Below are 27,677 nucleotides of genomic sequence, written 5' to 3' on the forward strand. Positions count from 1 at the left end.
TAATATATCATTTTTTATCTTCTCTATTTAATTTAATTTTTATTCATTTTTTTTTTTTTTTTTTTAAAGGATGTACTTATTAATTGTATTCATTATGCAAGGAATACAGAGGACCAAAACCTCTTGAGGTTATTACAATGCACTATATTTGTTGGTGTGGGTTTATTTCCCAAGATGGCTTGTTGGCATATAAGTAAACTTTATAGTACTACTATACCAGAGTTGATAAGGGGCTCCACATGTGTTATAGTACTACTATACCAGAGTTGATAAGGGGCTCCACATGTGTTATAGTACTACTATACCAGAGTTGATAAGGGGCTCCACATGTGTTATAGTACTACTATACCAGAGTTGATAAGGGGCTCCACATGTGTTATAGTACTACTATACCAGAGTTGATAAGGGGCTCCACATGTGTTATAGTACTACTATACCAGAGTTGATAAGGGGCTCCACATGTGTTATAGTACTACTATACCAGAGTTGATAAGGGGATTCACATGTGTGTCAGCACCAGTACTCTGTATTCAGCAGTTGACATATTCAGATGTTTAATTGGTACATCTTATGATGACTGTATGGAATTTTGCCCAATAAAAGTCACTTTAAAGAAGCACACTTGAGCTGTTGTCTAAAATTGCTTAAGGTAACTCTGTGATATCCAAGGTTCACATAAAGAAATCAGTTGAGTCCTACTAAATACAGAGAAATATCCCCACTCATCAAATTTTGTTAACTTGTTCAGATAATATGAAAGTTATTGTTTTTACGAGGTTGCAAGTCCTTGTAAGAGCCAAGGTCACATGAGGAAGGGTGTCAAGAAGACACAAAGAGAGGAAAGCACGGAGCAGATCTAGTTTGTTCTTTATCATATTCCCTTGGTAGAAGATGCAGGAGAAAACACTCGGTTCTGCAAGGGCCCCACTTTCAGTTATCTCTTACTATCATGCAGTGGAATACAGTAGATTGCATTCTTAGGCACTCCATTGTCCCCTTAAAAGAAGCAAGAGTTCATTACCTTGAATTGTAGGGCGTGCCCCAAATGGGTTAAATGTGAAAGTAAATTAAGTTGAGATAAACCACAGCACAACATGAAATATCTGTGCATACCTTCTTTCATGGTTTAAAACCTTGTTTTATTTGTTACATAGGATTTTTATGCCCCCGCCATTTATGGCCGGGGGCATATAGCGTTGCCCATGTCCATCCTGTCCCGTCCCGTCCCAAATCAGTATATACCACCTAACAACTTCATTCAGACCTTTCACTATTATTTCACATGGGGGGGGGGGGGGGGGGGGCATTCATGTCTTACAGACATTTTCTAGTTTTTTCTGTTGCCATGATAAACGAAAATTTCTAAAAATATACAGATATACAGTACCACCAACTACCTTTTACTCCACCGTAACTGAACACTCATCGTAGGAAACCTACGAGACTTTCTTTGTGGTTTGCGAAAACCATGAATGTAAACACATCATGTGCTATATCATACATAACACTTGCACAGTTTACAGAAATCTACAAAACAAAATAAACACCAAAAGTGTTTTCTTTTATTTTATTTCATGTGGTGTGGGTATGTATTGATTTCAGATTAAAAAAAAAAAAAAAAAAAAAGACCTACAATACAAAACGGCCACTACCTTTCTACATGGTACATCAGGTAAAACCAACGGAGTGGATGATCGACACCCAAACAACATTTCATGCAGAGATTTGGTATGAAAATTTGTGGAGAAATGAAATAAAGTGAAAAAATATCACTATGAGTGTTTAAGATGGTAAATATCCATCAGACCACTTTAAGACATGTATGTAATAAACCTCAGTTTTATAAGTTTAAATTATGTTTGTCAGATTTCTGTGAAATGAAAAAATTTCAGAAGAATGAAATTCAAGTATCAAGAAAGTAAGTTTAAACATAGATCTCCAAATTTGAAGTTTCCTACGTCAGATTTTTTGTGAGGTGAAAAAATAGCACAGGATGAAATACAAGAACATTATGTGTCAAGAAAGTAGATGTTTAAACCTTCATTCTCAAAGTTTGAAGTCATAAAATTTTTCGTGAAATTGCAAGAATTGCAGAAGGATAAATACAAGTGTCAGTAATATTTGACATACAATTGAAGATCCAGGTGACACTTGTGAACTATTTACAGGGATTTTATTGCTTTTTATTCTTTCTGTACGTTTGTCATCTTACCTTAATGATACAGAGTGGGCGTGATCAGTAACAAGTGGGCATGATCAAAATGATTAATATATAGTCCATTTACCACAGACCATCAAAACTTCAACAAATTTCAATATATGTTTATACATTATGTATGTTGAATCAAATAAATAGCTATGTTTTTATTCAGTTTTAATATGACTCAAAAATTATGATGAAACTACAGAGAGAGGAGGGCTAAAAAACTGAATGAAATCAAACTGGGTTGTAAGAAACCCAACGCTCAACATTCCAAAATCAACATTCATCAAATATGAAAATAAATAAATGACTATTTCTTTAAATTTGCTATGAAATTGTGTGAATTAGATGGAAAATATGTCTATTCTAAACAAAAATCTAGATTTGTGATTTAATAAGTTAAAAGATACATTCATACTAAGACTGGTGGGTAACGATCTTATTTACTGATGGGTATCTTATAATATATATTTACAAGATGTATATGCTTATGACTTTTACTTCAAATTACCTATGAACAAAAGGTTAGAGTTGAGACAATTATTCAATTCAGTCTATAAAATTACAAAAAACTAAACAAATGAAATGCTTTGATCGACAACAGCTTGCAGTTTGTTCATTAATATCAGTTTCAAATAATACCATTTCTAATATTCATCAGTACTGAGAGTAGCTGAAATATTTGATTATAGGCTCTACAATAGAATAAAAAAAAATGATACCTATTCATAATAAGAATATTATCTTCGGAATTGAATAATTTGAGATTCACAACTGACAAGTACAGACATATCAAGCAACAAGTTTGTTCTACTAATTGAGATATCACAATAGTTACAACTTCCCATCATCTAACAGCAATCTGGAAAAGACTTGCATTACATGCATATTTTCTTTTTCTCACAGCTTCAAGAATCCTACATAGCTACAATACAGAATTGTTACTGTACCTCAAAATTGGATCAATGATTATTCTATCTATACACGATTGCAAATCATTTCTCTTACGCATTTTGTATACGTTCTCTCTTAATAAACACATGAAATTTTGTTCACAACTTTGAATGAATTCTAACAATATATAAACTAAATTTTATCTCTGCTTGATCATTATTTTGATAAAAACTTAAACATTGTTGCGATGTGAGACATACCCTCGTACATGTTTTATAGGTGTTTGAATCAGGTGGTAACGGCTCCATAATTTTTCACTTCATTTTCGAGAACTATGGTTAATTTGTGACACAAAAAATAGTAATAAGACTAACTTCATTGGCTCAAAACACATCTTTTCTTCAAAATAAATAAACTTTGAAATATCTCAACAACCTGCATTTCACTTCAGCACTACTCAGTATGGAGTTGGACTATGATCAACAGTAAAAATATCCAGTCTGTTTAACAGTAAAAATATCTACAAACAACAACTTACTTGACCAATGAATTTTCATTTTGCATATTTAATCACAGGTCCTAGCTTCACCTTTCAATGCACCCAAATCTTCATGAAGGCTAGAAACCCTGGTTTAATTCTATAAAAAAAAAAGTGTGCTTATCAAGTATTAGAACTGCCCCTTCTGTTTGCCATAGTTTATTTATGTAGTGCCATTTTAATGTACTTTCACTTTGCATATATATTATCTAACCACCTATCTAAAACATTGAAAAGTCTGGCTGTATACATTTCGTATTGAACAAGGAATGTTAATACAACAGCTTACAAAAAATGGTGTCATGTTTACATTAATGCCATTGAAAAATCACAAATAAATAGGGTCTTTATCATAAAACCTGCTGACTCCATGGTGAACAGCTGGTGGGCAATGAAACATGGCAAACCTGTATGTATCAACTACAATCTTTTTAAAAAAGATTTGTCAGGAGAAAAAAAAAGCTATCTGATTTGTAAAGGCTATCTGGATGTGATATTAAAATACACGACAAGACCAGCTCTACAGTGCCAAACTGTAAAGTACAGTTTAACATACTGGGCTTCATCAAAATTGAATTCTTGATTATAAAGTCACTGTTTCAACATCAACACTACAACGTGTCAACATCTTGGCAAAGCTGTGCAGGTTCAATTCCTAATTCAAGGATAAAGCTAATATAAAACAATGGGGTTGTGGTACCAGATCACATCACAAAGGTTAGAGTTTGTGTTGTGTTCAATAATATCACATTGGCATACAACCTGGGTTTATTCTCTGAAACACACAAAAACAATGACTATAAGGTTTGGGAACATCAACTACATTTCTTTCATCAGAGTGATGTAGTTGGGTGAAATTTATACACAAAGAATGACAGAATCACAGAATATTGTCTCATACAGCACCACAACGGTAAAACAATGGAATAGTTCTGACTATGTATATATGTACAGAGAAACAAGAATAGTGAAATCAACATTACATTTACCTATACAAACATAATTTAACTTTTCTAACCCCTTATATCTTCCATATCATATCTATCAAACTCCACAACTACAAACTAATTCTTGACATCTATTTTTTCTTTCTTTTCTCATACTCATTTCCCCTTCTTATTGAATCTTATCATAACCATCCCCACTCCTCCCTCACATGCATTTTTATTAAAATCCACTCAAATCTCACACAGATCTGCCTAGTTTTATATTAAATAACCATTTATACACACACTTTTTAAGTCTGGTCTGTTCACTGTTGCCCCATTCTTGGCTTCCTCTGCTTCAAAGCGTATCACTACCCCAGCCGAGAGAGTGAACAAAGGGAAGTAACTCCAGTACACATTAAATTAGTAGTAAACTTCTAATTGATATATTAAGACTCCGTTATATGCCAAACACAATTAAATTTCCTATAAAATTACTCATGACTATCAAGTTTGATATAATTTACTAAACAATTACACTTACTTTCAAAACACCATTAAAACCTCTATTATCGCAGCGAGATGTTTGCATCCATTATGCTTTACACACTCAACTTTCCAGTCAGATGTACATGTATTTTCACTTTCCCTCCTGACTCTTCATATATTTCTAATTTGATATATTCTTACAACATCACTTCAATCTATCACTATCAACTGAACACAATAAATATCAATTAACATCTTACATAAATCTACATAATAAATCCCTAGTTCATTTCACACACTGAATGTTTTTTTTAAAACCTGTTGGAATTTTTAAGCATTTCGAAAAAACAGACAAAAAATTATTTTTGCAAACTGTTTTAAATTTAAATTCAGATATGGCACTCCATCATATAACTGAACTGGTATTCCTTTGACACAGTCATGAATATTACCAAATGAAAATCTGAGAATTTAAGCTGGTGGAAAAATGATTTGATTTATGAAAAAAAATTGTTAAAGATTGCCTTCAGATTTCATATATTTTCATTTAAATCTGAATTACCAAATTATTTTAAAATAAAATAGGCATATCATTCATCTATAAAGTTAAATAACAGATGTGAATAGTGCCTCTTGATTATGCTCTCTGATGGCTAAATCACATACTGATTTCTTTACACTTTATTTATTATGCATTCTATACCATGAATTTTTTGTGATGTTTTCATATAAGTGTTGACACAAGCGACCTTGACATTAGGACGCATAAAACTTGTTCTTGTGAAACCCAACCTTGTAAAATATTTTGCACATATTATGTTTTGTTGAAGAAACATGACCAGCAGAGAGCAAGAAGAAAAAAATGGGGGAAAAGAAAACATTCATATATATAATTATATACACTCTTAGCATAAAACAATAAGTTTTAAAATCAAAAAGCTGCAAAATCCAATATTTATTTCCTGAAAAATTCAAATTAAAATAAAAATTTATTAAAAATAAAATTTTGTGTAAACAGAACCTGGATAAGATCTACAATGAGTAAGTTTTCAGATCTACGAGAACACCACAAGGCTACAATGATCATTTTGTATCTTATTTATAACTTCAAATCAACACATTGGGCAGGGATACAGAGACACATGAAGATGACTAAAACTGACAAGGTGTCACGTAGGCTATTTAAAATTAGGTTGTCAATTTTCTCTGTTTATATTCAAAATTTGTTCTTCAACAACAACAACAAAGGTTCATTTATTTTAAATGGCTCTCAAAAATTCCAACAATTATGACTCTCTACACTTTCTTAAAAAAAAGAGAGAAATAAAACACTCCAGGTAAATATGACTCTCTCCTTTGTTCCATATTACCAAGATAGATCTTTATCTGAAAAATCTTGAAGACTTCAGTAAGTTACAGTTGGTAAGTTCAAAAATTTTGTTTCTGAATTTTTCTTCAGCTTTGTCGAAATTATAGGAAACATACAAGTTGTCATTCTGAAGAACTCAGGGAATGTCTGTTCAGTCTTTTTCTCCATATAGAATATTGCATCCATGGTGAAAAAAGTTGATTCACATCACTGTAAAAACACTAGTACCAGGTTATCCTAAACACTGACTGACACATCACTCTTTTGTTGGAGAAAAGAAATGTTTCACATTAAGAGACAGTGAAGAGAGATTCATGCCACTTCTTTCATCCTCAGAGCCTGAACTCTCTGATTTTTTGGGGAGTTCCTTCCCCTGGTTTATAAGTGCTATCGAGGTTCGACTTGTCCTGATGATCTCCATGATCATTCCTTTACAATCTCGACAAATGTTCATCTGAGGGCCCTTCAGGAGATTCTTGTTGGGTAGCATGGCTGGACCCTGGTTTGCAGTAAATGTGTTGGCACGTTGAAGTGTTTTTGGTTTAACAGATTTAGTTTCTAGTTTTTGTTGTTGTTTGCGTTGTAAATTTGGTGAGTGAGGAACTGACCCAGTACTGAAATGTTAAATGACACCTTGAATGACGATGCAGCTGACACACTAATGTCAAAACTTTTTTTTAGAATCTTTATCAACATTTCTAATAGAACAATAACTTTTAACCCTTGAGCAGTCTATCAATAGTAAGTGACAAAAATTCAGCAGTTTAAAGTTCAAAGATACTACCAAAAGTTGTTGTGATAAGAAATTACCAGTTACTCCCTAATCAATTGTATATTAGCACTAATTTTGTTTCCTATATAATTTACCTTTCATATGCCCTGATGATGTCCAGGGTCTCTGGACTGAGAGGTATGGGACTGAGAGTATGTACGGGGATGTTCTCAAAGTGTTCTGTTGGCACATTCATCTGTAAAACATAAAAGCATTGTATTTGTAGCTTAGCTGAAAGAGAAACTGCCCAAAAAGAGTTTTCATGGATACCAAGTTCTGTGTTGACCACTGTAAATCATGGAAAACACAATTTCTTCAATATTAAGTATCACATTATCTTTAATGCAAACTGTAACTGACAAAATTCCCTAATTTCTTACTTTTCAAATTTCAGTGGGTTATGTATGATTGCATTGACAAATTCATTAGTAGGCTAAAACAACACAGGTAGATACCCATGAAATGAGCTAAGTTTGTTATGCAAAACTTGATATCAACATTTGAAATTATATGCGCCGATACTTGATATTAGAGATCTAAGAGTATCTGTGAAGGATTACTTACTTTACGGAGACAGTTATTGCAGACGTTTCGTTTACATATCTTACACCGAGTTCCCCACTGTCCAAACATAGAGAACTTCACTTCTTTACATGTAAAACAAATCTAAAACAAAAAATGATACAGTTAGTACAGTGCACAGTAGGTGACCTGATAAATGTAAATAGGAGGTAAGAAATAGACACAAGATGATAATTTGACAAATATATATCAGATTCTTATGAAAAGCTTTCTACATGTTCAACCACATAGCAGACCTCTACTAGACATCTATACTAATTTTGGTCCTGTGTGAGACCTTGACATCTGTGCTTACTTTGTCCTTGCGTGTGACCTTGACATTATTAATCACTTTTGTCCTTGTGTTTGTGAACTTGACATTATTACTTGTCTCTTTGTATGTGTGACCTTGTGTGTAACCTTGACATTCTTACTTACTCTATCCTGATGTTTGATCCTGACAATGGTACTCACTTTGCTTGTGAGTGACCTTGACATCTACTCTGGCCTTTAATATTTCTTTAACATCTGGTACTCACTTTGACAACATTGTTATATGTCATCTTGACCTTTGCTTCCAGGTTAGTCTTGAACTATGTAACCTTGTTATTCATACTTACTTTGCCTTTAGCCAGTAATGTGTATAGGTCCTTCTGTGTGATGGCAGACTCAAGGTCAGCCTTGGTCAGAACTGTGCGAATGTGTGTGACCTCCTCAAGAGTCAAAGACAGACATTCAATGGGATGTGACCATTTCTGATAGAAGAAAATACACACGTCTTTGTTTAAAATAAAGTCAAGATTTTTGTCCAGATCTCACATCACTCTAACTGACTCATGGTTAACCAGGTAAGAAGGGCTAAATTATTATTTTTTAAAAATAAACCATAAATCTTGTTTGGCTGGTGAAAAACAGAATGCTGGAACCAGCAAAATTGAATTTATGAAGAGATGTGTAAATATATGTATGTTACTGTTAATAGTTTCAAATAAGTTTTTCTCTTTTTCCCTGAAAAGTTCTTTGATGAATTTTGTACATAAGATAAAACATTCTTTTTTTACACAAAAGTCTCCATTTAATATAATTCTAAAAACATAATAAAAATGATTATGAGACATATTTCAATTCCTTCATCAGATAATAAAAATAGAAACTAGTGTTAAATAGAATGAAAACTTCATATATTAGCCAATATCCAAAAATGAACGAATTATTTTGATGAAGTTAAAGAATTATCAAATGAATGAAGAAAAATCCTATATAATGACTTATATGCTCATGTTAAGCAAATTATCAATATCATTTGTTAAGAAACAACAGCCATGCCAAGACCAGAAGAGAACCACACAATATAGACTAGTAATATAAAGTTCTATAATATTGGTCACTGTAGGTTAGTGTAGCATACAGACTCGAATCTCTATGGAATGTTTCACACACCATGCCAAAGTACATTAATAAAAACCAAAACATATCAAAATAGAGCTAAAGATTGGAGACTAAAACAAAAAATAGCGATAATATCATAAATACTCAGCATTTTGACTAATAATTAAAAGTAAAATAAACTAATGAAATAAAGCATGTTTATTGCATTATATATGTGACTACTTACTAAAATAAAATCTGCCTAAAAAGTGTACATGTTACTACATAGTTTGTGAAAGTGCCTGTCAAACTAATATCACACTTTTAAACATCGGACTACAAAGGGCAGACAACTCAAACTCATTGAGCAGGAAATAAATCTTTGTATAAAACAGACATGTACAAGTAACAAGTAGATAGGACCACTATTATAGTGTATTTTCATCCCTTAAACATCAAATTGTTGCCATGGAAACAAATAAGATATTTTCACTACTGTTATGAAAAAAAAATTAAGTTAAAATGAAAACATGCAAGCTTATTTTCAACATGCCAAAAATATGTCAAATGCTTACTACCATTTTTAGATTTTTAAATGTTTTGTTTTTGTTTGTTTGTTTTGTCATAAATAAATGGATCGATTATGTGACTAAATGTGCGAAACAAAGAATGAGTTTCCAACTGGAAATGTACCAAGACTGTTTATATACAAAATCTCACACAAACAAACATTTGCTAACTTTCAATTTTCAGCACTTAAAGTATTCCAAATTATCAAAATATAGTGGAAACTCCAATGTTCTTCAATTTAATATCTTACAATTAGATAAATATCTTAAATTAGAAGATTCAAATAAACTTCAAACTCACACTTATACTAAACAATCAGCAAACTTAACAAAGAACTGAATTTGTTTTTTTTTTATAGTTTATTTTAAATTCTGATTTGATATGTAGATTTTGTTTTTTTAGAATTAGGTATAAATGAGACCCTGATACAGGAATGGGTTTAAATCTATGGTTATGTTCAGCAGAGGTTAATTAGAGGTCAGTGAAACAGCAGTAGAAGATATGAGTTCAAACAAATATAGCGCCTTGTTCTTAGCAACACCAATAATGACTGTCCTCCTCTTGTTAAATCCTGGTAACTCAAAGTTATCAGGAGAGCAACATGCCAATTCAGTACAAGAGACTGACGGCATTATGTTAAGAGTTTGAGTAAGAACAACAAGGCAGTATATCTGTTACGATGTTGAATCACCTTGATCAAAACTTGAGACATCTGACAAAGGAAGACATTACAAATCTTTGTTAACTATAACAATTTTTCAGTTTAATCATTTGAAATTCAAATATTTTATATTGTTTCATGTCTCTATTGGTCAAAATTAAACAGACGATAATTAAAATGACACTTGGTCGATGAAATGTTTTTGCAATTTTTTGATTTAGCAAAATCTTGCAAGTGAAAATAGTGATTTTTTCATAAAAGTTATGGGAGAGAGTATAGGATATTTTTCTATTATTCAAATATTTGATTTTTTTTTTATTTGTGCCATTTTTATCAAATCTGGAAAAGAGTGTAAATAGAACTCCCTTGGAAACAACTTTTACAGATAAATGAGTCTTGCTTTAGTCTACAGATGACATTTTGCTAATGTCTATCAAATACTCAATGATTTGGCAGGTCATAGGACAACAATATATAACAATGCCTAATGACTATTGCAGATGATGTTTTTCCCTGTATGAACTTGAACGGTAGAGACAGAGATATTTTACTAGGGAGATTCTCTTAAATCATTACACTATGACAAGTTATAGTGAATTTCTGGGGGAAAAAAAATCTCAGTACCTTACTGTAATATTTCAAATTGGTCTTTGAAAGCTGCAATTAATTTTGAAATAAAAATGATATACTTTCTCTTTTTATAAACTCTAAAAATGCACATTTTACTGTGATGGTCCTGGTCGGGGTCAGGAATGAGTGTCAATGAAGCAAACTTGGTGGGATAAAAAATGCTTAGGTGTAAAAAAACAAACTTCTGGGATGTTGGGGAAGTGATACTACAACAATGGTTATAGACTAGCTAGGTTGTTAGGATACTCACAGAGCCGGCTGCCGCAGGCACAGCAGAAGATGGATGGGAGCTAGGTGCAGGACTACCATTACAGTTAGTAGTAGAAGCAGGGTCCTCACCAGCAACAGAGGACCTCATCCTTGAACTTACATTCAGCAGATCTCGTACATCAAGTGATGAGAAACTGGATGCACCGTTAGTTTGGAGACTTGTTTCCCCTGCTTCTTGTATGATAGCACGACGATCGTCTGCCTCTATCAGGCTCATGGGGCGTGGGGCACGTGATGAATCTGATCTGCGAGGAACTCTCTGGCTGACCATATCAGAATCTGTTTTAGACGTCGTTCTTTTAAATTCTGGAGATGATTCCTTTCGAATTGAAATCTTTGGAGTATCAACAGTAGAATCCTTTGCTCGTGGCATTGTTTGATCAATGTCTGCAATGGGCACAGGACCACCTGAGATGGTCATCTGACGTTTTATATGGTGACTGGCAGAGCGCTGGATACGAGGTCGGGGAGTGGGGCTGGGTTTTGGGGAGGGGTCAGGGGAGACATGAGATGGAGTTGATGCCACAGAAGAGGAGGTGGAGGTAGAAGGCGTAGAGGGGGCAGAACTCAATTCTGAGCTCATGTCAACAGCTGTTCGATCTCGATGTTCAGCTCTTCGCTGTTTACGTTCTAAATATTTAGCATCTGTGATTTGGTTCTTTTCAGAATGCTGTCTACGCTCTGAAGAACGCTGCCGTTGTTCGGATGAACTCTGTTTACGTTCTGATGAACGCTGCCTCTGTTCTGAAGAACGCTGCCTTCGTTCTGATGATCTATGCCTTTGTTCTAATGTCTTTTCAGAGCTTGATACAGAGAGTTGTTCCTCCTCAGAGGAATTCAGTCTATTTCTGCGATGCTCTGTCTGAGTTGACGATCTGTGCACAGAAGATCGTTGTCGTTTGATTGGTTTGGGGGAAGTTTCTCGTCTAGTTGGAGTTGGAGAAGCATCTCGCTGTGACACTATCGGAGACAGGGAGTTTTCACCATCCTTTGTTGGCACTAATGCCGGAGAGGTTAGACCCTGGACAGTTTTGGGTGACGAACTACGACTCAACCGAGGTGCCGGAACTGGGCGGGGTCGTGGAACAGGCCTGACTCTCTCATCGGAAATGGCAGATTGTTCATTTTTCTCCGATTCGCTACTGACTTTAGGCATTGTTCTTGACCTCGTCATCGGCTGAGGTCTACTTCCTGCAATATCACTCACACTCACTGACCTTTGCACTTTCTGAGGATTAGGCCTCATTAATGGCTCACTGATTTTTCTCATCCGTGGTGACGACTGCGATGATGATTCTGACAGCAAGTCCTCAGAACTCCCGGAGGACTGTGAAGAAAGATGGGCTCTACCATGCACCCTGTCATGAGATGACATGCATGATGCTGGAGTGTTACCATGCAGTTTTAAACTCAGTCTTTGTCGAACGTCATTGGCAGACACATGCGATTTACAAACTGCCGACTGACGTCGAACTTTTTTCACAGTATTATCATGCGAATTTGATGGAGACTTTATAGAGGGCCCTTTGTGTGGAGGTGCATTCTCCTCATCAATCTCCTCCAAGATCGGGGATTGTGGGGTGCTGGTGGGATATACCTGTACAGGCGACTCACACACCGTTATGGTATTCCTACGCTGGAGTATCACAGGTCTGCTCTGAGTGGTAGCCAAGTCACGTACCACTGTAGCAAAATACAAACAGTTTCAATAACAAAATTCCAGCACTGAGAAACACACAAACATGTAGCAAATACAAAACTATATAAAAGGCAAAGTTACAGGAAAAATACAAAAGTTAAAATAACCAAGAAGTTTTCCATTGTTTTGCTTCATCAAGAGCTTAAAATATATGCACGTATACAGTCTAGACACATGAAAAGTTTATAAAAAATAATAATAATAATACCAGGCAAACTCCTAAATTATATAAAATTCTTCAAAAAAAAAAAAAAAAAAAGCACCCACCCCTTAGGCTGATTGTCATATTGAAATTTGATTCTAGATTCACATATCACTCATAATCCATTTCTGAAATTTTGAACATTATCTTCATGCACCAAAAGCAATCAACATTAAATACGTCACAATTATGAGACAACAAAATTCCAACAGTCACAAGATTCATTATCATATATAGATAACCATGTTCATATATAGCCTTGACCTACCAGCTCGTTGCCACAGACGCATTTCTCTTTCCGGTGATGGTGACGCCACACTGGATCGTCGTGATGACTGTAGACTACACTCAGATTCATCTGTGTCATCCTAGAAGTGAATCGAAAACTAGATGTGTTTATGAAACACTATGCCCCTGTTTGCAACAATAAATTTAAGTGGGATACTAAAACTGTACTGTGTAAGGCATGTGCTAACTGTACTGTGTAAGGCATGTGCTAATTGCATGAACAAATTTTCAAAGGTCAAGGTCACATGGTCAAAAATTTTAGAACTATGTAAAAGGTCTTGTCACAAGGAACACACATGCCAAATATGAAAGCCCTACCTCTTATGGTGCAATAGATTATTGCCAATATGAAAATTTTACAAATGCAGATCAAAGATTACGGTCAAGGTCACAAAATTTAGTGCCGCTATAAAGATCTTGTCACAAGGAACACACATGCCAAAAATGATAGCCCTACCTCTTATGGTGCAAAAGTTATGGCCAAGGTTGAAGTTGACAACAGACAAACAGACAGCACAAAAACAATCTTTCGATCCAAGGCATAAAAATGAACCATATATATGCAATTATTTCCATCTATCCAGTAATAAACCTATGTCTTGTAATAATCCCACCAATATCTACCACAGCTCATCAGATTACTTACAACTGTTATATCATTGTCCTGTAATAAGTCTACCCCCGAGTGTGAGTCAGAGGTAATGTGTTGGCCCCATGGGCTTAGTGTCTGATAAACAGGGTGTTTACTTTATGAATGTGATCATATTTCAGAATGTTAAGTTCACAAACTAGACACTATCTTATAATCATTTTGTGAAATAGAAAATTAATTTTTAAATATTAGGAGTCATATACAAAATTTAGGATTCCAATGTATTGAAGATTAAATAATTTTCAAAATAACAAAAATTTTATCATTATGTGTTAGGAAAACCTCATTGCATGTTAATGCATTACCTCAAAATTACGTAGAAGATTGAAGTCTGGCTTGATGACCTTTCGGACAGGAAGAGGACTTTCTGCATCATCGTCGTTATGTAGTTTTGTTCTTGACGTTTCCACTAAAATAATTACAAATAACAACAACAGATTTAGAGAAAATCAAAAAACGCATTATGCCATTAATCAAATACTTGCAACAAAGTTTCAGTCATCCCTGTTTCAGGACAAGTCGAAATAAAACAGAAATGCAGAAAAAAAAATGTATCAACCAAAAAGTTGCAAAAATGCAAAGTCTTAATTTAAACAATACACCCCTTCTTCATATAACCAGTTTACCATATTAAGTACTCATGTTTTTTCTTTAGAGATTTCAACTCCCTGTCTACTCACCTAGAAGTTTGCCATCCTTCACTGGTCGTAACTTGGGTTGTTGACGAATGTCTCGAAGTAAAAGTTCAACAGGATCCAGTTCCCGTTTAGGGGGAGATTTTAATATCCTGTCTTTTACCTGTAAAGACAGAAGAATTGAGGTAATGTTTAATTCACATGGCAAGTTTAAAGAATATTGTGTTTTGCTTGTGTTAATATAAGTCACAGTCAGTCCTGTCTTAAATGTCACTTCTAGATATGAAATACCTGTCTACAAAGACCACCGCTTAGGGATCCTGCTGTAATACAAGTCACAGTAACCCAACCTCTATATAAAGACCATCTTTAACTCTGTATACAGGCCAATTTTCTCTCTTCTTTGAGTGGCCTTTATACACAGGTTTGACTTAATCTAAATCTTGATTTTTTTTTTCTCTCGAAAATGGACCCAGGACCTTAAGGATGATCTCAAATTGACCAATAATGTGATATATCAATCAGAATTTGAACCAACAACTTTAAACTTGAACAGACTAAAGTGCTGCTGTTTAACATCAGAAATGATACAAAGAGATTCAGACTGGCAGTGAAGTATTACCATTGATGGGGAGATACTGGTACTGCTGTTATCTTGGAAACACTTACAGAAATCTATCTGTAGAACACAACAAAGATTAGCTGGTATCATTCTGCTGGTGAACAAGAGAACTGAGATAATGGAAAGCTAGTCACATATACCTGGTATAAATCAGCACCACCCATTCAAACTAACAAAACTGATTCTGTGGCAGAAATCCACAGTTTTTATTCACAAATCAACAGTCGCCCTGACAATCAGACTTATACAATGGATATCTACACTCCAGCGTGACAATCGGTAGCGGCTGATTTAGTACCCTTACATTAATTACATTAGCTAATTAGGGCCTGACATTCAAACTCTACCAGTTTTATATGTATGAACAGCTGCCCCGTAAATACAAGGAGTGACTCACACATGGTTATGAATGTTAATGATACAGAATTCTGTAGATAAACACAAGTCTACATTTCATCATGTTGCACTCTGCTTACAGAGACAGTAGAAGGAAACCACAAAGACCCCTCCATGAACTATTATAAAGACCTCTCCAAATTTCCACAAAGAACTTTCCATGTCTTACCACTTGGATCTCTCCATCAACTACCACTTAGACCCCTCCATAAACTACCACTTAGACCCCTCCATAAACTACCACTTGAACCCCTCCATCAACTACCACTTAGACCCCTCCATAAACTACCACTTGGACCCCTCCATCAACTACCATTTGGAACCTTCCATAAATTACCACTTGGAACTCTCCATCAACTACCATTTGGAACCTTCCATAAATTACCACTAGGACACCTCCATTAATTACCACTTGGATTCCTCCTTTGACCAATTCATAAACTACCACTTGGATCCCTCCATTAATTATCTCTTGGACCCCTATAACAATCACCAATTGGAACCTTCCATAAATTACCACCTGCACCCCTCCATTAATTATCATTACGACCATTTCATAAATAATCACTTGGTCTTTTCCATAATTACCACTTGGGCCCTTCCATAAACTACCACTTGGACTATCCCATAATTTTCCTGTGTATGAACAGTTTTGATTGCCACATGCATATAATGTTGCTGAAAAATACTATGGCAACTTGTGTAATGAGACCATCTGTGTATTTTGACTTTCTCTCATACTAGTCTTGACTTTAATGCCAACAATGCTGTATCTGCCCCACCTGGAATGTCAGTCAGCTTCAGACATTATTGACACCAGGGTTTATAACAGGATAACTTTGGTAGACAGTTTCTGCATTTGAATACACTCTTGCTACATGAATTTTATTTTCTTTTTCATTTTTTGCCTCAAGTGACCTTTACCTTTTAAAATCCCATTATTTGCCAATAAGATTTCTATGAAATTCTGTATATCCAAACAGATCAAAATTATTCAAATTTGTCTTAGAAATAGACAATTACAATTTATTATTTCAAGCAGAGTTACGGTTCTTTGCAGTCAATCTGGTACACCTCACTATAAGACCACCTCGCTATTAAGACCACTTTTGTGTAGTCCCCAAAGTGGTCTTAATAGCAAGGTTTCACTGTACATACAGAATTGTGATTCGAGGCAGAATCTGCAGTATATGCACCTTTCACAATCTTATCTTATGACTGTATGATTTCTATGGAAATCTGTATATCTAAACAGACTGAAATGTTGATTGAAATTCTCTGTCTTAAATTTTACATATAGAATGGTGACTTGAGGCTGAATCTGCAGTATACGTAATGGTTTTACAAAAGCCATCTGGGTAATGTTACACATTCTGAAATTAAAACATGAAATTTCCGTTTCAGAAATCTCCAAAATGATATAACCAGGAAGGAATTCCACTGAAGTTCAAATCATGACTAAAAATCTGCATATTTTATGAAATGATTCCATAAGACAGATATTCCCATGTATATATGACAGGTTGCATGTTTTTACTGGGTGCATGACCCTGAGCAGGATCAATAGGAGAAATTATGACTTTGAGCATTGCTACATACATCAGATAAACATACTCCTGTGGTAAATGACTCCTTAAATACGTTCTCACAGACACCTTGAAAGAAATTCATTTATTGAATTACTTGACATATGGTTTGTAAACTAACTCACTTAGTGACTCCTTAGATCGTGAGGAAATTAGAACTGATCCAAAAATAGTAGCCATCATTCTTAAAACTCTTTATTGAAAGAAATTTTTCAATGTTGTAACACTTGAGCCATTACGTCCCTGGGTTTTGTGAGTAGACAGACAATTGGTTGTTACAAGTCTTTGCTTTAAATATTTACATGCTGGTCTCTTACTACAGAACTGTACAGGTAAAGTAAATGAATAACAGACAGGATATCAATCAAGTACTTGCCAACTTAGGCTGAATTTCTTCTCCCCCCTCCCTCCCTGCCTCTTCTCTTAATATTTTTGAAAATTAAACTTTGACAGCAAACTCTTTATGAGTATTCTAATACAGCAAAATAAATATAGCAAACATATTTTACAATGCTAAAACAACAGCAATCAAAACAACTACCTCAGTAATTGAATTAAATGACTATGTACTGATAACTTGTTTATATTCAATGATGACTGTTCAGAGCCAAGGAGTTGCAATCTGCTAAAAACATTAGCTCCCTGACATATTGTTTTACAAAACTGCACATGTACCAAACTGGTGGACCTTCAGGACCTTAAATGTACCAACAACTCAGCAGTTTCAGATGAACTCTGAGAACTTGCTGACCTATGTTAAACCAGTATGATTTTGACACGGTACATTAATGTTGCAATGTACATTGGCCCTATATCCTGCCTAGTTTTCCTCTCCTAATATTAACAAGTACATTCGCACCCCATCCCTCACTCTTCTGAGTGCTACTTAATGTTACATTGTACCATAATAATTCTAGAAATCAATATCACAGACAGTGCCATCAACCCATGTAATGCATGTACAATCACATTACAAGTTTTGTCCTTGTGGCAAGCATTATTAAATGTTTTATACATGTAAAACATTTAGACTTAAGACATGGGTTACCTTAACATCTAAAATATTCCACCAACTGTCTTTACAGTATTATAATATACAGATTATAGCTATTATTAACCTTGAATTGTTCCAGATTGATAGACAATATACCATACGATGGGAAATGTCCAGAAATACTTGAATATCTACAGTAAATTTAGTCTAATAATCACACCAGCAATCCCCTAAGTACATTTAACACAGTGAGAACATTCTGAGATGTGGAAAAAACCTGCATGTATATTTCTCCTTTAATAGAATGAACATCAGTTTTCACAAGTTCAAAGTCATGTTTTATTGCCCAGCTGTAGATAAGCACATCCGTTTAAACAGCTGAAGACAGAATTTGCCTGTAGGTAGCAATTGTATACTGAAACCTAATATAACAGTTAAGGCAGCTCTGGTTTACATCGAGTGTTTTAACAAGCTTCATCTCCGCATAAGAATATCATTCTTTTAATTGTTCGCATGTTTTTCGCCTATTTATGATTTTTTTTTTGTTCTAAACTTGATGGTTTCAGATTTGAGAAAAATACACCTGTCCTAAAAGTCTGGTTTCCCAGTATATTTGAGTATTTCTGTAACTGCTCTATATCTGTACCACCGATCATGTTCAGTATAACGAGGTGTTTAAGTGTAGGTGAATGATTCTAAAAGATAAACAACGGTGGAAGAAAAATATCTTAGTCTTATAAACACAGCATCGGTATCTCCCCATAGTAGTCGGTGTAAGACTTCCTGGCAGAACTCTTCAAATATCAGTACAAACACATGTGACTTATTACCTATATTAAGCATCTACATAAGATCCCACACACAGACAGTGAGTGGTTTTTTGACCAATCTGCTGACCATTCCAGCAGTATATCTCCATCATCTCCCACTCTAATCTCACAAATATATAACCCAACAAAACACGGTAAAATACTGATAGTATAGGTGCTGCATCTGAGGTCATGCTTCAGTAATGAAAGTTACACAAAGGACAACAACTCTGTATAACATATAATACAAATCCCAACTAGAGTACATTTTACCTTATTTATCTTGTAAATGGTCCAACAGGGCAGCACAGTACATTTGACTCAATGCAAAGAGGCGGGCTTATCACAGGACATAATAAAAAGTCACAAAATTTCCATTGCTGTTGAACTCTCACCAATTTTTCCCATAGGAACAAAGTATGATAATGAAGCTGAAATACATATTTGATATATTTCAAGATATTAAACACTGGGAGGAAGAAGTATTTATTTCAATTTTCATTGCCAGGCTTATTACCAGATAAATATGTCAGACTTGAATGTGACACTAAGTTATACAACATATGTCCTGGTCAAAATGATATGTTGATGGACTAACAGACTGAAAGACGTGAGTTCTTTTCACATTATCATATATGAAAAACACAACAACTCTCACTTTCCTTTCCCTTAGTAATATATGAAACGGTATCAGTAACTCAAATTACAGCTGGTACGTCATGTGGAACAGATTACATTACTGCACCTTACAGCATTAAGTACCTCTATTTCTTGTCTGGGTTATCGTTTTGCCAAGACCATTTGGCATCAAATGCACTTTCTCTCTTACCTTTAAAATTGAATAAGCTCATATCAATTATTTTAACTCTTATTATTATTATCTCTTTCATCTGAAATTCTTTTTCTTCAGTTATCTATATACAAACATGGAGATTGTTGTTGCTTATTTTCAATCATGTATCTAAATTCATATTGACAAAGAAAACAAAAAGTGCAAATTACACTTATAAAGGCATCGATCTGCTTGAAGATAATCGACTGCCATATCAAATTGGACCGAGAATCTAAGGTTCAAACCAACACTTCACTAAATGAGAGCAGAGAGACAGTAAGATATGTACTTCAATTATACAAGGAATGAGGATACACATTTTCCCTAACTGAATCAGACAGTAAAACCTAAAGAATGACAATGATTTAGGTACATGTTTTGAAAGTAAGAATATCTGATAGTTCATGAATTAACAACATGGAATTCATAAGCAGTAATAGTATGGATGTTTAGGATGTATATGGTTCACCAGTGGTCCATATTTACAGAGAGGGAGAATGTAGATAGTGCTCTACATCTTCTATTTGTTTTGAAATCATCTGACAAACTAGTTATATATCAGTATACTATAGATAGACTCACCAAAGTGATGTAAAATACTAACCTCTTTAAGTAGAGCATCTGTGTCCATCTCCTCTCGTAGCTGACCAAGACCAGTCAAACTGAGTGGACGTTGACACAACATTGTAATCCGATTTTCAAAATCAAACAAATTACCAAATACACTAGAATATCAGAAGTCTTCGTCACTTCTTACAGAACTCACATCTCCCTAACCTATTTCCACATATTAATTATCATGAACTTATCCAAAATAGACACTTCTCACACTTCAAATAATAATATAACAGAAGTCTGCCAGATGTTATTCAATAAACAAAATGTCAGCTGCTATGCCCAACCATGTCCAAATTATCCAAAACTGTTCTTTATCTTCAAATCAATGAATGTCTTTTTCAGTAGGGTGATGTACAACACTTCTTTCCATGTTCCATGTGCTAAATCCTAAGCAGAATTGAGAGAGGTCTCACAAAAAAAATCTTCTTATTATTAACTTCCCTCTGGAATCTCCAAACACTTGTAAATGGTTATACAATATAATATTATTACAATATAAATTTCAGTATAATTCAATAGTCTTTTATATAAAGAAGTGTCTGGATTGTTATAAACACGCCAGGCCCAGATGTTCGAGGAAAGCCTTATGCATGCGTGTTGAACCATATGGGTGTGTCCGCCAAGGGAATCTGGCCTCTGATATAACTCCAGTTCAGACATGTACATGTGTTCTTCATTTTGCTCTTTTTAAAAAATACTTCACAACTGCTTCGAAAATTTCAAATGTCACTTGACAATGCATTACGCCCACTTTAAACAGCCAACTATAGAGTAATATTGCTCAGAACACAATGTCATGCTTTCACAGCATTTCTTATCATTGTTTTTCAACCTACTTCACAACTTTATGTGGTTTTCTTATACAAATTGAGACATAATCTTCAAAAAAATGCATACTGATTAAATAAACCAAATTAATCAAATAATTAATGATCCTAATAAAAAATTCTGAATTCATCTACTTTTGATTAATTCAACATCTAATCCAGTCAACAAGCAGATCTGCAACTTTTTTTTTTTTTGTATGTGCTAAAAACAATGAATTGCCATACAAAGTATTTCCTCACAGTGTTGTAGTTCCAGGTTCAGGGGGTCTATTTTAGTGACCTCCGACCCCTACACATCACAGCCAATCATCATCACCTTGTCTGCTTCTGGCCAGCACAGCAGGGATACTGCACCGACCAGCACTTAAGTGCTATAAACAATGGAGCGAGGGAGAAAAAATATGTCTGAGCTGTCAGTGAGTCTGATGAGAAATGGGAAGGGGGAGGGGTTGGGTTAGTGGGAGCCACACGTCCTCTCTAAGGTTGCTACATCACTTCTGTAATTCATACATAGAAATCCTCATCCAATCCACAGATTCTATTCCTTATTATCTCCTAACTTCTTTCTTTTCACACTGAAGAAAGGCTTCAAAACTGCTATTCCTGGCCAAATTTAATATTCTGAGACTCACTTAGAACATGATATACACACAAGGGCTTTTAATGTAGTTTCCATTTTTTTTCTCTCTTTATTTCCAAGGACTGACTACTGACTGTCACTCTCTGCTAAAACATGCTGATACAGCACAAAGTTTCAAAATGGTCCTAGTCAAAGATGAAATTCCTACTCTTGACTGAATCATATACAGCAGCTTCAACTTGGGTTTTGCAGTTCTTTTGAAGGAAAAACTTAACAGAGTTCCACAGGTCAAAGATGACAATCAAAGTCTCAGCTAATATGACTGCCTGAAGCTACAAGTTCTTACTCACAGTATAGTTGCATAAGGTTAATGTTCTTAGCTTCAACTTGTCCTAAAGCCAAAGTTGATTTTGGTCAATCATTTAGAAATACTACTTAAATAAGAATTATTTACAATTATTCACAGATCAAGATTCACCACAGTCCTGGCCAAAGGTGAAATGTTCCAAAGGTCAGCTTCAGTACCAAACACATAAATAGCACATAAATCCCAGAATATTCTCACCGACTGCTTCATATCACCACATGGGGAAATGTAACATGTACAGAGTTGATGGTATCTTCTTCTACACTGATATCCTGATATGTTGTCATATCCCTCAATGATCCCTACTTCCTCAAAAACACAGGACTACACAATTACAGGAGCCAGGTAAACCAAAAAGTAAAAAAAATTGAACTGAATATCAAGGTCTTCCAAAGGATGATTTCTTCAATAGCTGGACCTGAGAGAGATTTATATTAGCAACATTAGTGCTGTGGATTAGAACATCTTCACTATCTGGTCCACAGGTATTTACTTCAGGCAACAGACAACAGATGGGCGAGATGCTAGTGCATGGTCATTCTATGTAATGCTGGAATCAGCAGTCCAGGATGATGTAAACCTGTCTGGGGTTAAATATCTGGCTCAGCAGCTGCAGCCTCAACTACTCACACCCTGAGATTGAATAATTTAAAGTGTTAACCTCCTACAGACCATTACAGCTAATTCTAGAGATAATTGAGCTGATTTTCTCCATCAAACATTAGCCTCCAGCTCTGTATACCATTACATAAAGCATTGTCTATACTATATAATGAACCAAGTGCTGAAAAGTATGACAGATACACTGAGTAAATGAAATTCTAAATACCCTCTTGTGCAAAATGTGTGATTTCCCTGGAAACCAAACATGGAAAGAAATTAATGAGTCTGTTACGTAAATTCCCGGCACTACGGCTTATTACTGTTCCATATATGGCAGAAATCTATAGTAACTTTACGACCCTGATTCTTGTCTTGTCAGCAAGATTACTGTTCCAGACTGTTCAACATAACTTTTTTTTGGGAAATAGGAAATCTCCCCACATTTTAGTAGGAATGAGGTGCTATCTATTTCCATGCTATTTAATCAATAACGTTCCAAACCTAATTATGGGCCTATCCCTCTACCAGAAATGTTGCTTTTCATTTAAGAGTTATCTCCCTTTCCCCAGAAAAACAAGAGTATCAGGCCCTTTCCTTTCACACTAGGTTAAAAACATTTTGAATTAGATGTGGATTGTTTCATTCTCCATCTCTTATTTGATTCTATTGCTCTAAATTACCACAAAATTAATGCAAGCTATCTGTTTCACAAATAGAACTCATTATTATATCTCAATGTGAATTCCTGTTAGTAACATGTACTAGTGCAATTATAGTGTATTTAATGGAATAAGAATTTACCAAAAATCTGTTATAAATAGTTTGCTGGAACTTTCCTGATTCTAACAGAAGGAAATTATTAACCAAAATATACAGTGTAATACTGGATCTTCTGGTCTATGTAAACTTCTGCCTCAATTATATATGACTGACAAGGCTCATTAATTAGGTCACCCTCAATTAGTTATCCAACATGTAACTCAGATAGGCAGTGCTGTTTCTGAACCTGAGTGTGTTACAATGAGCCAGGCCATTGTTATTCTTGGAGCTATATCTGGGATCATTAAGTGCATAGTTAACCATTAATGATTAAGGGACATTCCTATTCGTATAGGCCTTAATCTTAAAAGTACATACATTATATTTTCTACTTGGAGAATACCACAGTCAACCATATCGAGATTTAGGTCAGTTGGCTGTTAACATATACTGTATTTCACCAAAAACAACAGACTGGGGGGAGGGGAGCAACAAATTATATCTGATTCAAAGTCATGGGGTGGGCTTATTACAGGACAATGAAAGAGCATTGGTTGAATACACTACCAGAAAGATATGTTGGATAAATGTAGTATTATACACTGTAATATTCAATACCTTTTTAATATTCTACTGAAAGCTTGACACCTTACAGAATATTGTAATAATGAATCTTAAGCTCATCTTACTTTAAATAAAATGTGAAACTGGGCTTTAAAGTTGGATTAACAAGCTACCATCAGTAGAAGTAGGAGTGGGGTCTTACTGTAGGAGGAAATGGATTACCCAGGGGGGAAAACCCACATGATCATGCAGGTGACCCTTGTGATTTTTCCAACTTCAAACAAGGAATAAAATCCTGGTCTCCTTGATGAAAGGTAAGTGTTACCACAGCACTGCCTTATCACCTGATAGTGAATTTTTTAACCAAGAAGCCTGAATTAACAGGATATGATATTTCAGCATGCCTACATCACTAGGGTGGAAGGTCTAAATGTTCAGTATTGATAAAACTCAAAGTCATCTAATAACATCCTGTCACAGTAAATAAAGCCATGTTATTGTAACAGTGACTGTGTTCCGAGTAAAATGAACCATGTCCCAACCACAACCTGGTTAGTAATGGACCTTTTTACAATGATGTCAATTTACTACCACTATAATAGCTAAATTATTCCAATTATCTTCTCCTTTTTTTTCAAAACAGGTTTTTGATCCAAGTATGTCATCAATTGACCAGTAAGTCTGTCTGTTGATTTTTGTAAATAGTTAAGAAAATATCACATCAGTAAGTCTTATTATCAGGTTTTACCAGCTCACAGTATTCATCAAGTAATAAGGCCATACTTGGTAATAAGTAAAATTGTCTGGTAATAAGCCCTTTCACATCGATTGCAGTTTCATTAGAAATGCCCACCATTCCATTGTCCTGTACTAAGTGCACCCTCTAACTTCAAGTCAGTGGTTATGTGTTAAACCCTTGGCTTATTGTTGGATAGATATTGAAGACTTCTTCTTTTATCACTTTGTAGGTTGATGTTACACATTTGGAAACCCTGCATACATTATTTCACCTTTTTTATGATTTTGGTGATCTCAGATGAACTCGGTATTGTTTGGAATCATTTTTGTCAGTTACAGTTCTAGAAATTTACAAGAAATCACTAATAAGCCAAGACTTATCTAAGATTGCCTATTCATTTATCAAGTGTATAATTTGTTAGGAAATCCTGTTGTGTAATTTAGATACCAGCTCTTTTATCACAAACAGGTGGATCCCTGCATCAAAGTATAGACTAACAGACCGTAAAGGCATTACACCTGGTATATACAGACCTATGTTGATTTATCAATGTAAACCTTGTATGTTATACCTACTGGTGATTAATCTAAATCAACAGACACTTAGCTTCAACAGAATTGTCAGAGTTCTTCAGTCCTGGAGTATTTACCTAGGAAATATTATATACAACTTTGTGAAAAGTTCTGAAACAAGCTGTCAATAGAACACTAGTTCTCCACAACTTCAATTTCTCGATTACCTGCCTTTCATTTTTGAATTGTTCAAACAAAACCTCTATTTCATTTTGTAGAATATGTTTTCACCAATTCATCAAAGAATATAGATCGGTCAAATGTACAAACAGAGGGAATACCTAGAGAGGTCAACACTAAATAAGAGACCATCATATTGTCTATTGATCCCCAATGAAGTACACACTAGTAAACTGCTAATGCTTCACTTTGGTCAATATTTACTTAGGGTTTTTACGGTAATCTTCCATTTCAATATATCCTACAAAATGACTGACCTTAGAAGTCACCAAGGCCATTGTTATGTATCAATAGGTTGAGCAGTACTTGACCAAATGGACACACCTTAATCTGAAAGTGTAATGACTAATTACTATCCATATTGTCAAAGGGAGATCCAAAACATTATTTTTTTTCAATTTGTTGTCATTTGTAGCGCAATGTATTTGTTATGCAGTAAGCCTATGCCTGGGAAGTCAACAGCACAATCAATATCTAAATGCCATATAGCCGGTAATATTCATGGGTAAAATTTTGGTGATTTTCTTTTAAAATGATGGAATTATGGTTCAACAAATTGAAAACTTCATGATCAGACTCCATTTTCCAGATCACTTTATTGTACCATGTTATAGCAAAAATATCCTCTTAATGGAAGCAACTGGCACTGCAGTATATTGTCTAATACATATTCGGAGGGTTACGTTTTTCTGGATGTATAAATGAAGTCGAACAATAATGAGTGGATTTCGCACTTAATTTAAAAAAAAAAAAATAGGTAAAGAGACCCTACTGGAATGTATCTAATGCACAAAACTTTTGAGGGGTGGAGAGGGGTGGGGGGGCTGGGGTGGTTCTCAGTTGTTTATAATTCATTGATTTAACAGACAATACTGACTCAAAAGCATCAAAACCTTTTTGTTGTGATTTTGTGTTTGGCTCTATTTGAATATGAAAAGGGGAAAACAAACATACTCATGTAATAGGAGTAAAAAAACCTAAAGGGCAGATAATCCACTCCAAATAATCCTGGACAGTGTATCAGAAACCTGAGACTAGTTTGTCACCTTCCCGACAGGAGATCAGAGAATGCTGGTAAAGGCCTGGGCAAGTCAGCCCCCTATAAGATAAGCTAATCCCTAGAGGAGTTTGTCTATCTATACTTACACCTGTGTGTACCAGCCATGTAAACAAGGTCCAATATTTACCTGCCGATATTAATTCCAGCTTACTGACTAGTGTTGGACAGACACCAATGGGGCTCCACAAGTTGGCAACAGGAATGTATATCCTACAAACTACTGACCACCTTTGGTGTCCAATGTCCAGACTATTAACCACATTTGGTGTCCAGTCATTTCACATTGGTCTTGTGAGGTCAAACATATGGAAAACCATACCTAGACATTAATGCTTGACTTTATATTGGGGTTACATGTGTAAAATCCCACCTAGACATTTATGCTAGATTTACATTTGCATACAAAGCATTTATTAATTCCACTGTATGAACCTTGTAAGCTTAACAGCTTCTGGAAAACTTACAACTTTCCTGTGTCAGAAGTCTGGGTTGTACACATTGTTGGTTATTAACACTTAAAAAGTTATTCTGAAGTTCCTTAAAAGCGAAATGACGCTGTACCAATGCCAGAAATAACAAAACATTGAGCATTTCACTCTCCTTATTAACACTCTGAACATTTTTGGTCCAAATATAACAGATACAAAGAATGTGCTTGTTGTAATTATTTATGCAGAATGTGTTTAGAATATGTCTTTGTCAAGAATGTGCATAATGAAGTAGAAGGAAGTTTTTTTTCTAGTTCTGAAACAAGCAGGAAGAAATATTTCCTAACCTTCGATGTTGAGTTAAAAGGGTATATACGTATACATAACCTGAAGAGCCTCCGAGCAGGTGAAGTG

The 27,677-nt window shown here is 34.8% G+C and overlaps 1 protein-coding gene across 1 annotated transcript in view; it reads right to left on the reverse strand.

Moving 5' to 3' along the window:
• Positions 1–1,552: 1,552 nt before the first annotated feature.
• LOC132563832 (protein spire homolog 1-like) overlaps positions 1,553–27,677 on the reverse strand; it is a 69,955-nt gene continuing 43,830 nt past the window's right edge. Inside the window, exons 8-16 of the mRNA XM_060228584.1 lie at positions 14,773–14,890; positions 14,398–14,501; positions 13,421–13,520; positions 11,232–12,934; positions 10,382–10,402; positions 8,373–8,507; positions 7,756–7,857; positions 7,287–7,387; positions 1,553–7,033 (exon numbers count right to left, since the gene is read on the reverse strand). Coding sequence (XP_060084567.1) covers positions 6,676–7,033; positions 7,287–7,387; positions 7,756–7,857; positions 8,373–8,507; positions 10,382–10,402; positions 11,232–12,934; positions 13,421–13,520; positions 14,398–14,501; positions 14,773–14,890 — 2,742 coding nt within the window. The 3' untranslated portion in view covers positions 1,553–6,675. The remainder of the gene's footprint in view (positions 7,034–7,286; positions 7,388–7,755; positions 7,858–8,372; positions 8,508–10,381; positions 10,403–11,231; positions 12,935–13,420; positions 13,521–14,397; positions 14,502–14,772; positions 14,891–27,677) is intronic.

The sequence above is a fragment of the Ylistrum balloti genome, unplaced genomic scaffold, assembly GCF_031769215.1.
Source record: "Ylistrum balloti isolate Yb309-2 unplaced genomic scaffold, AGI_CSIRO_Ybal_v1 Utg371880, whole genome shotgun sequence".
Classification (NCBI taxonomy): Eukaryota; Metazoa; Mollusca; class Bivalvia; order Pectinida; family Pectinidae; genus Ylistrum; species Ylistrum balloti.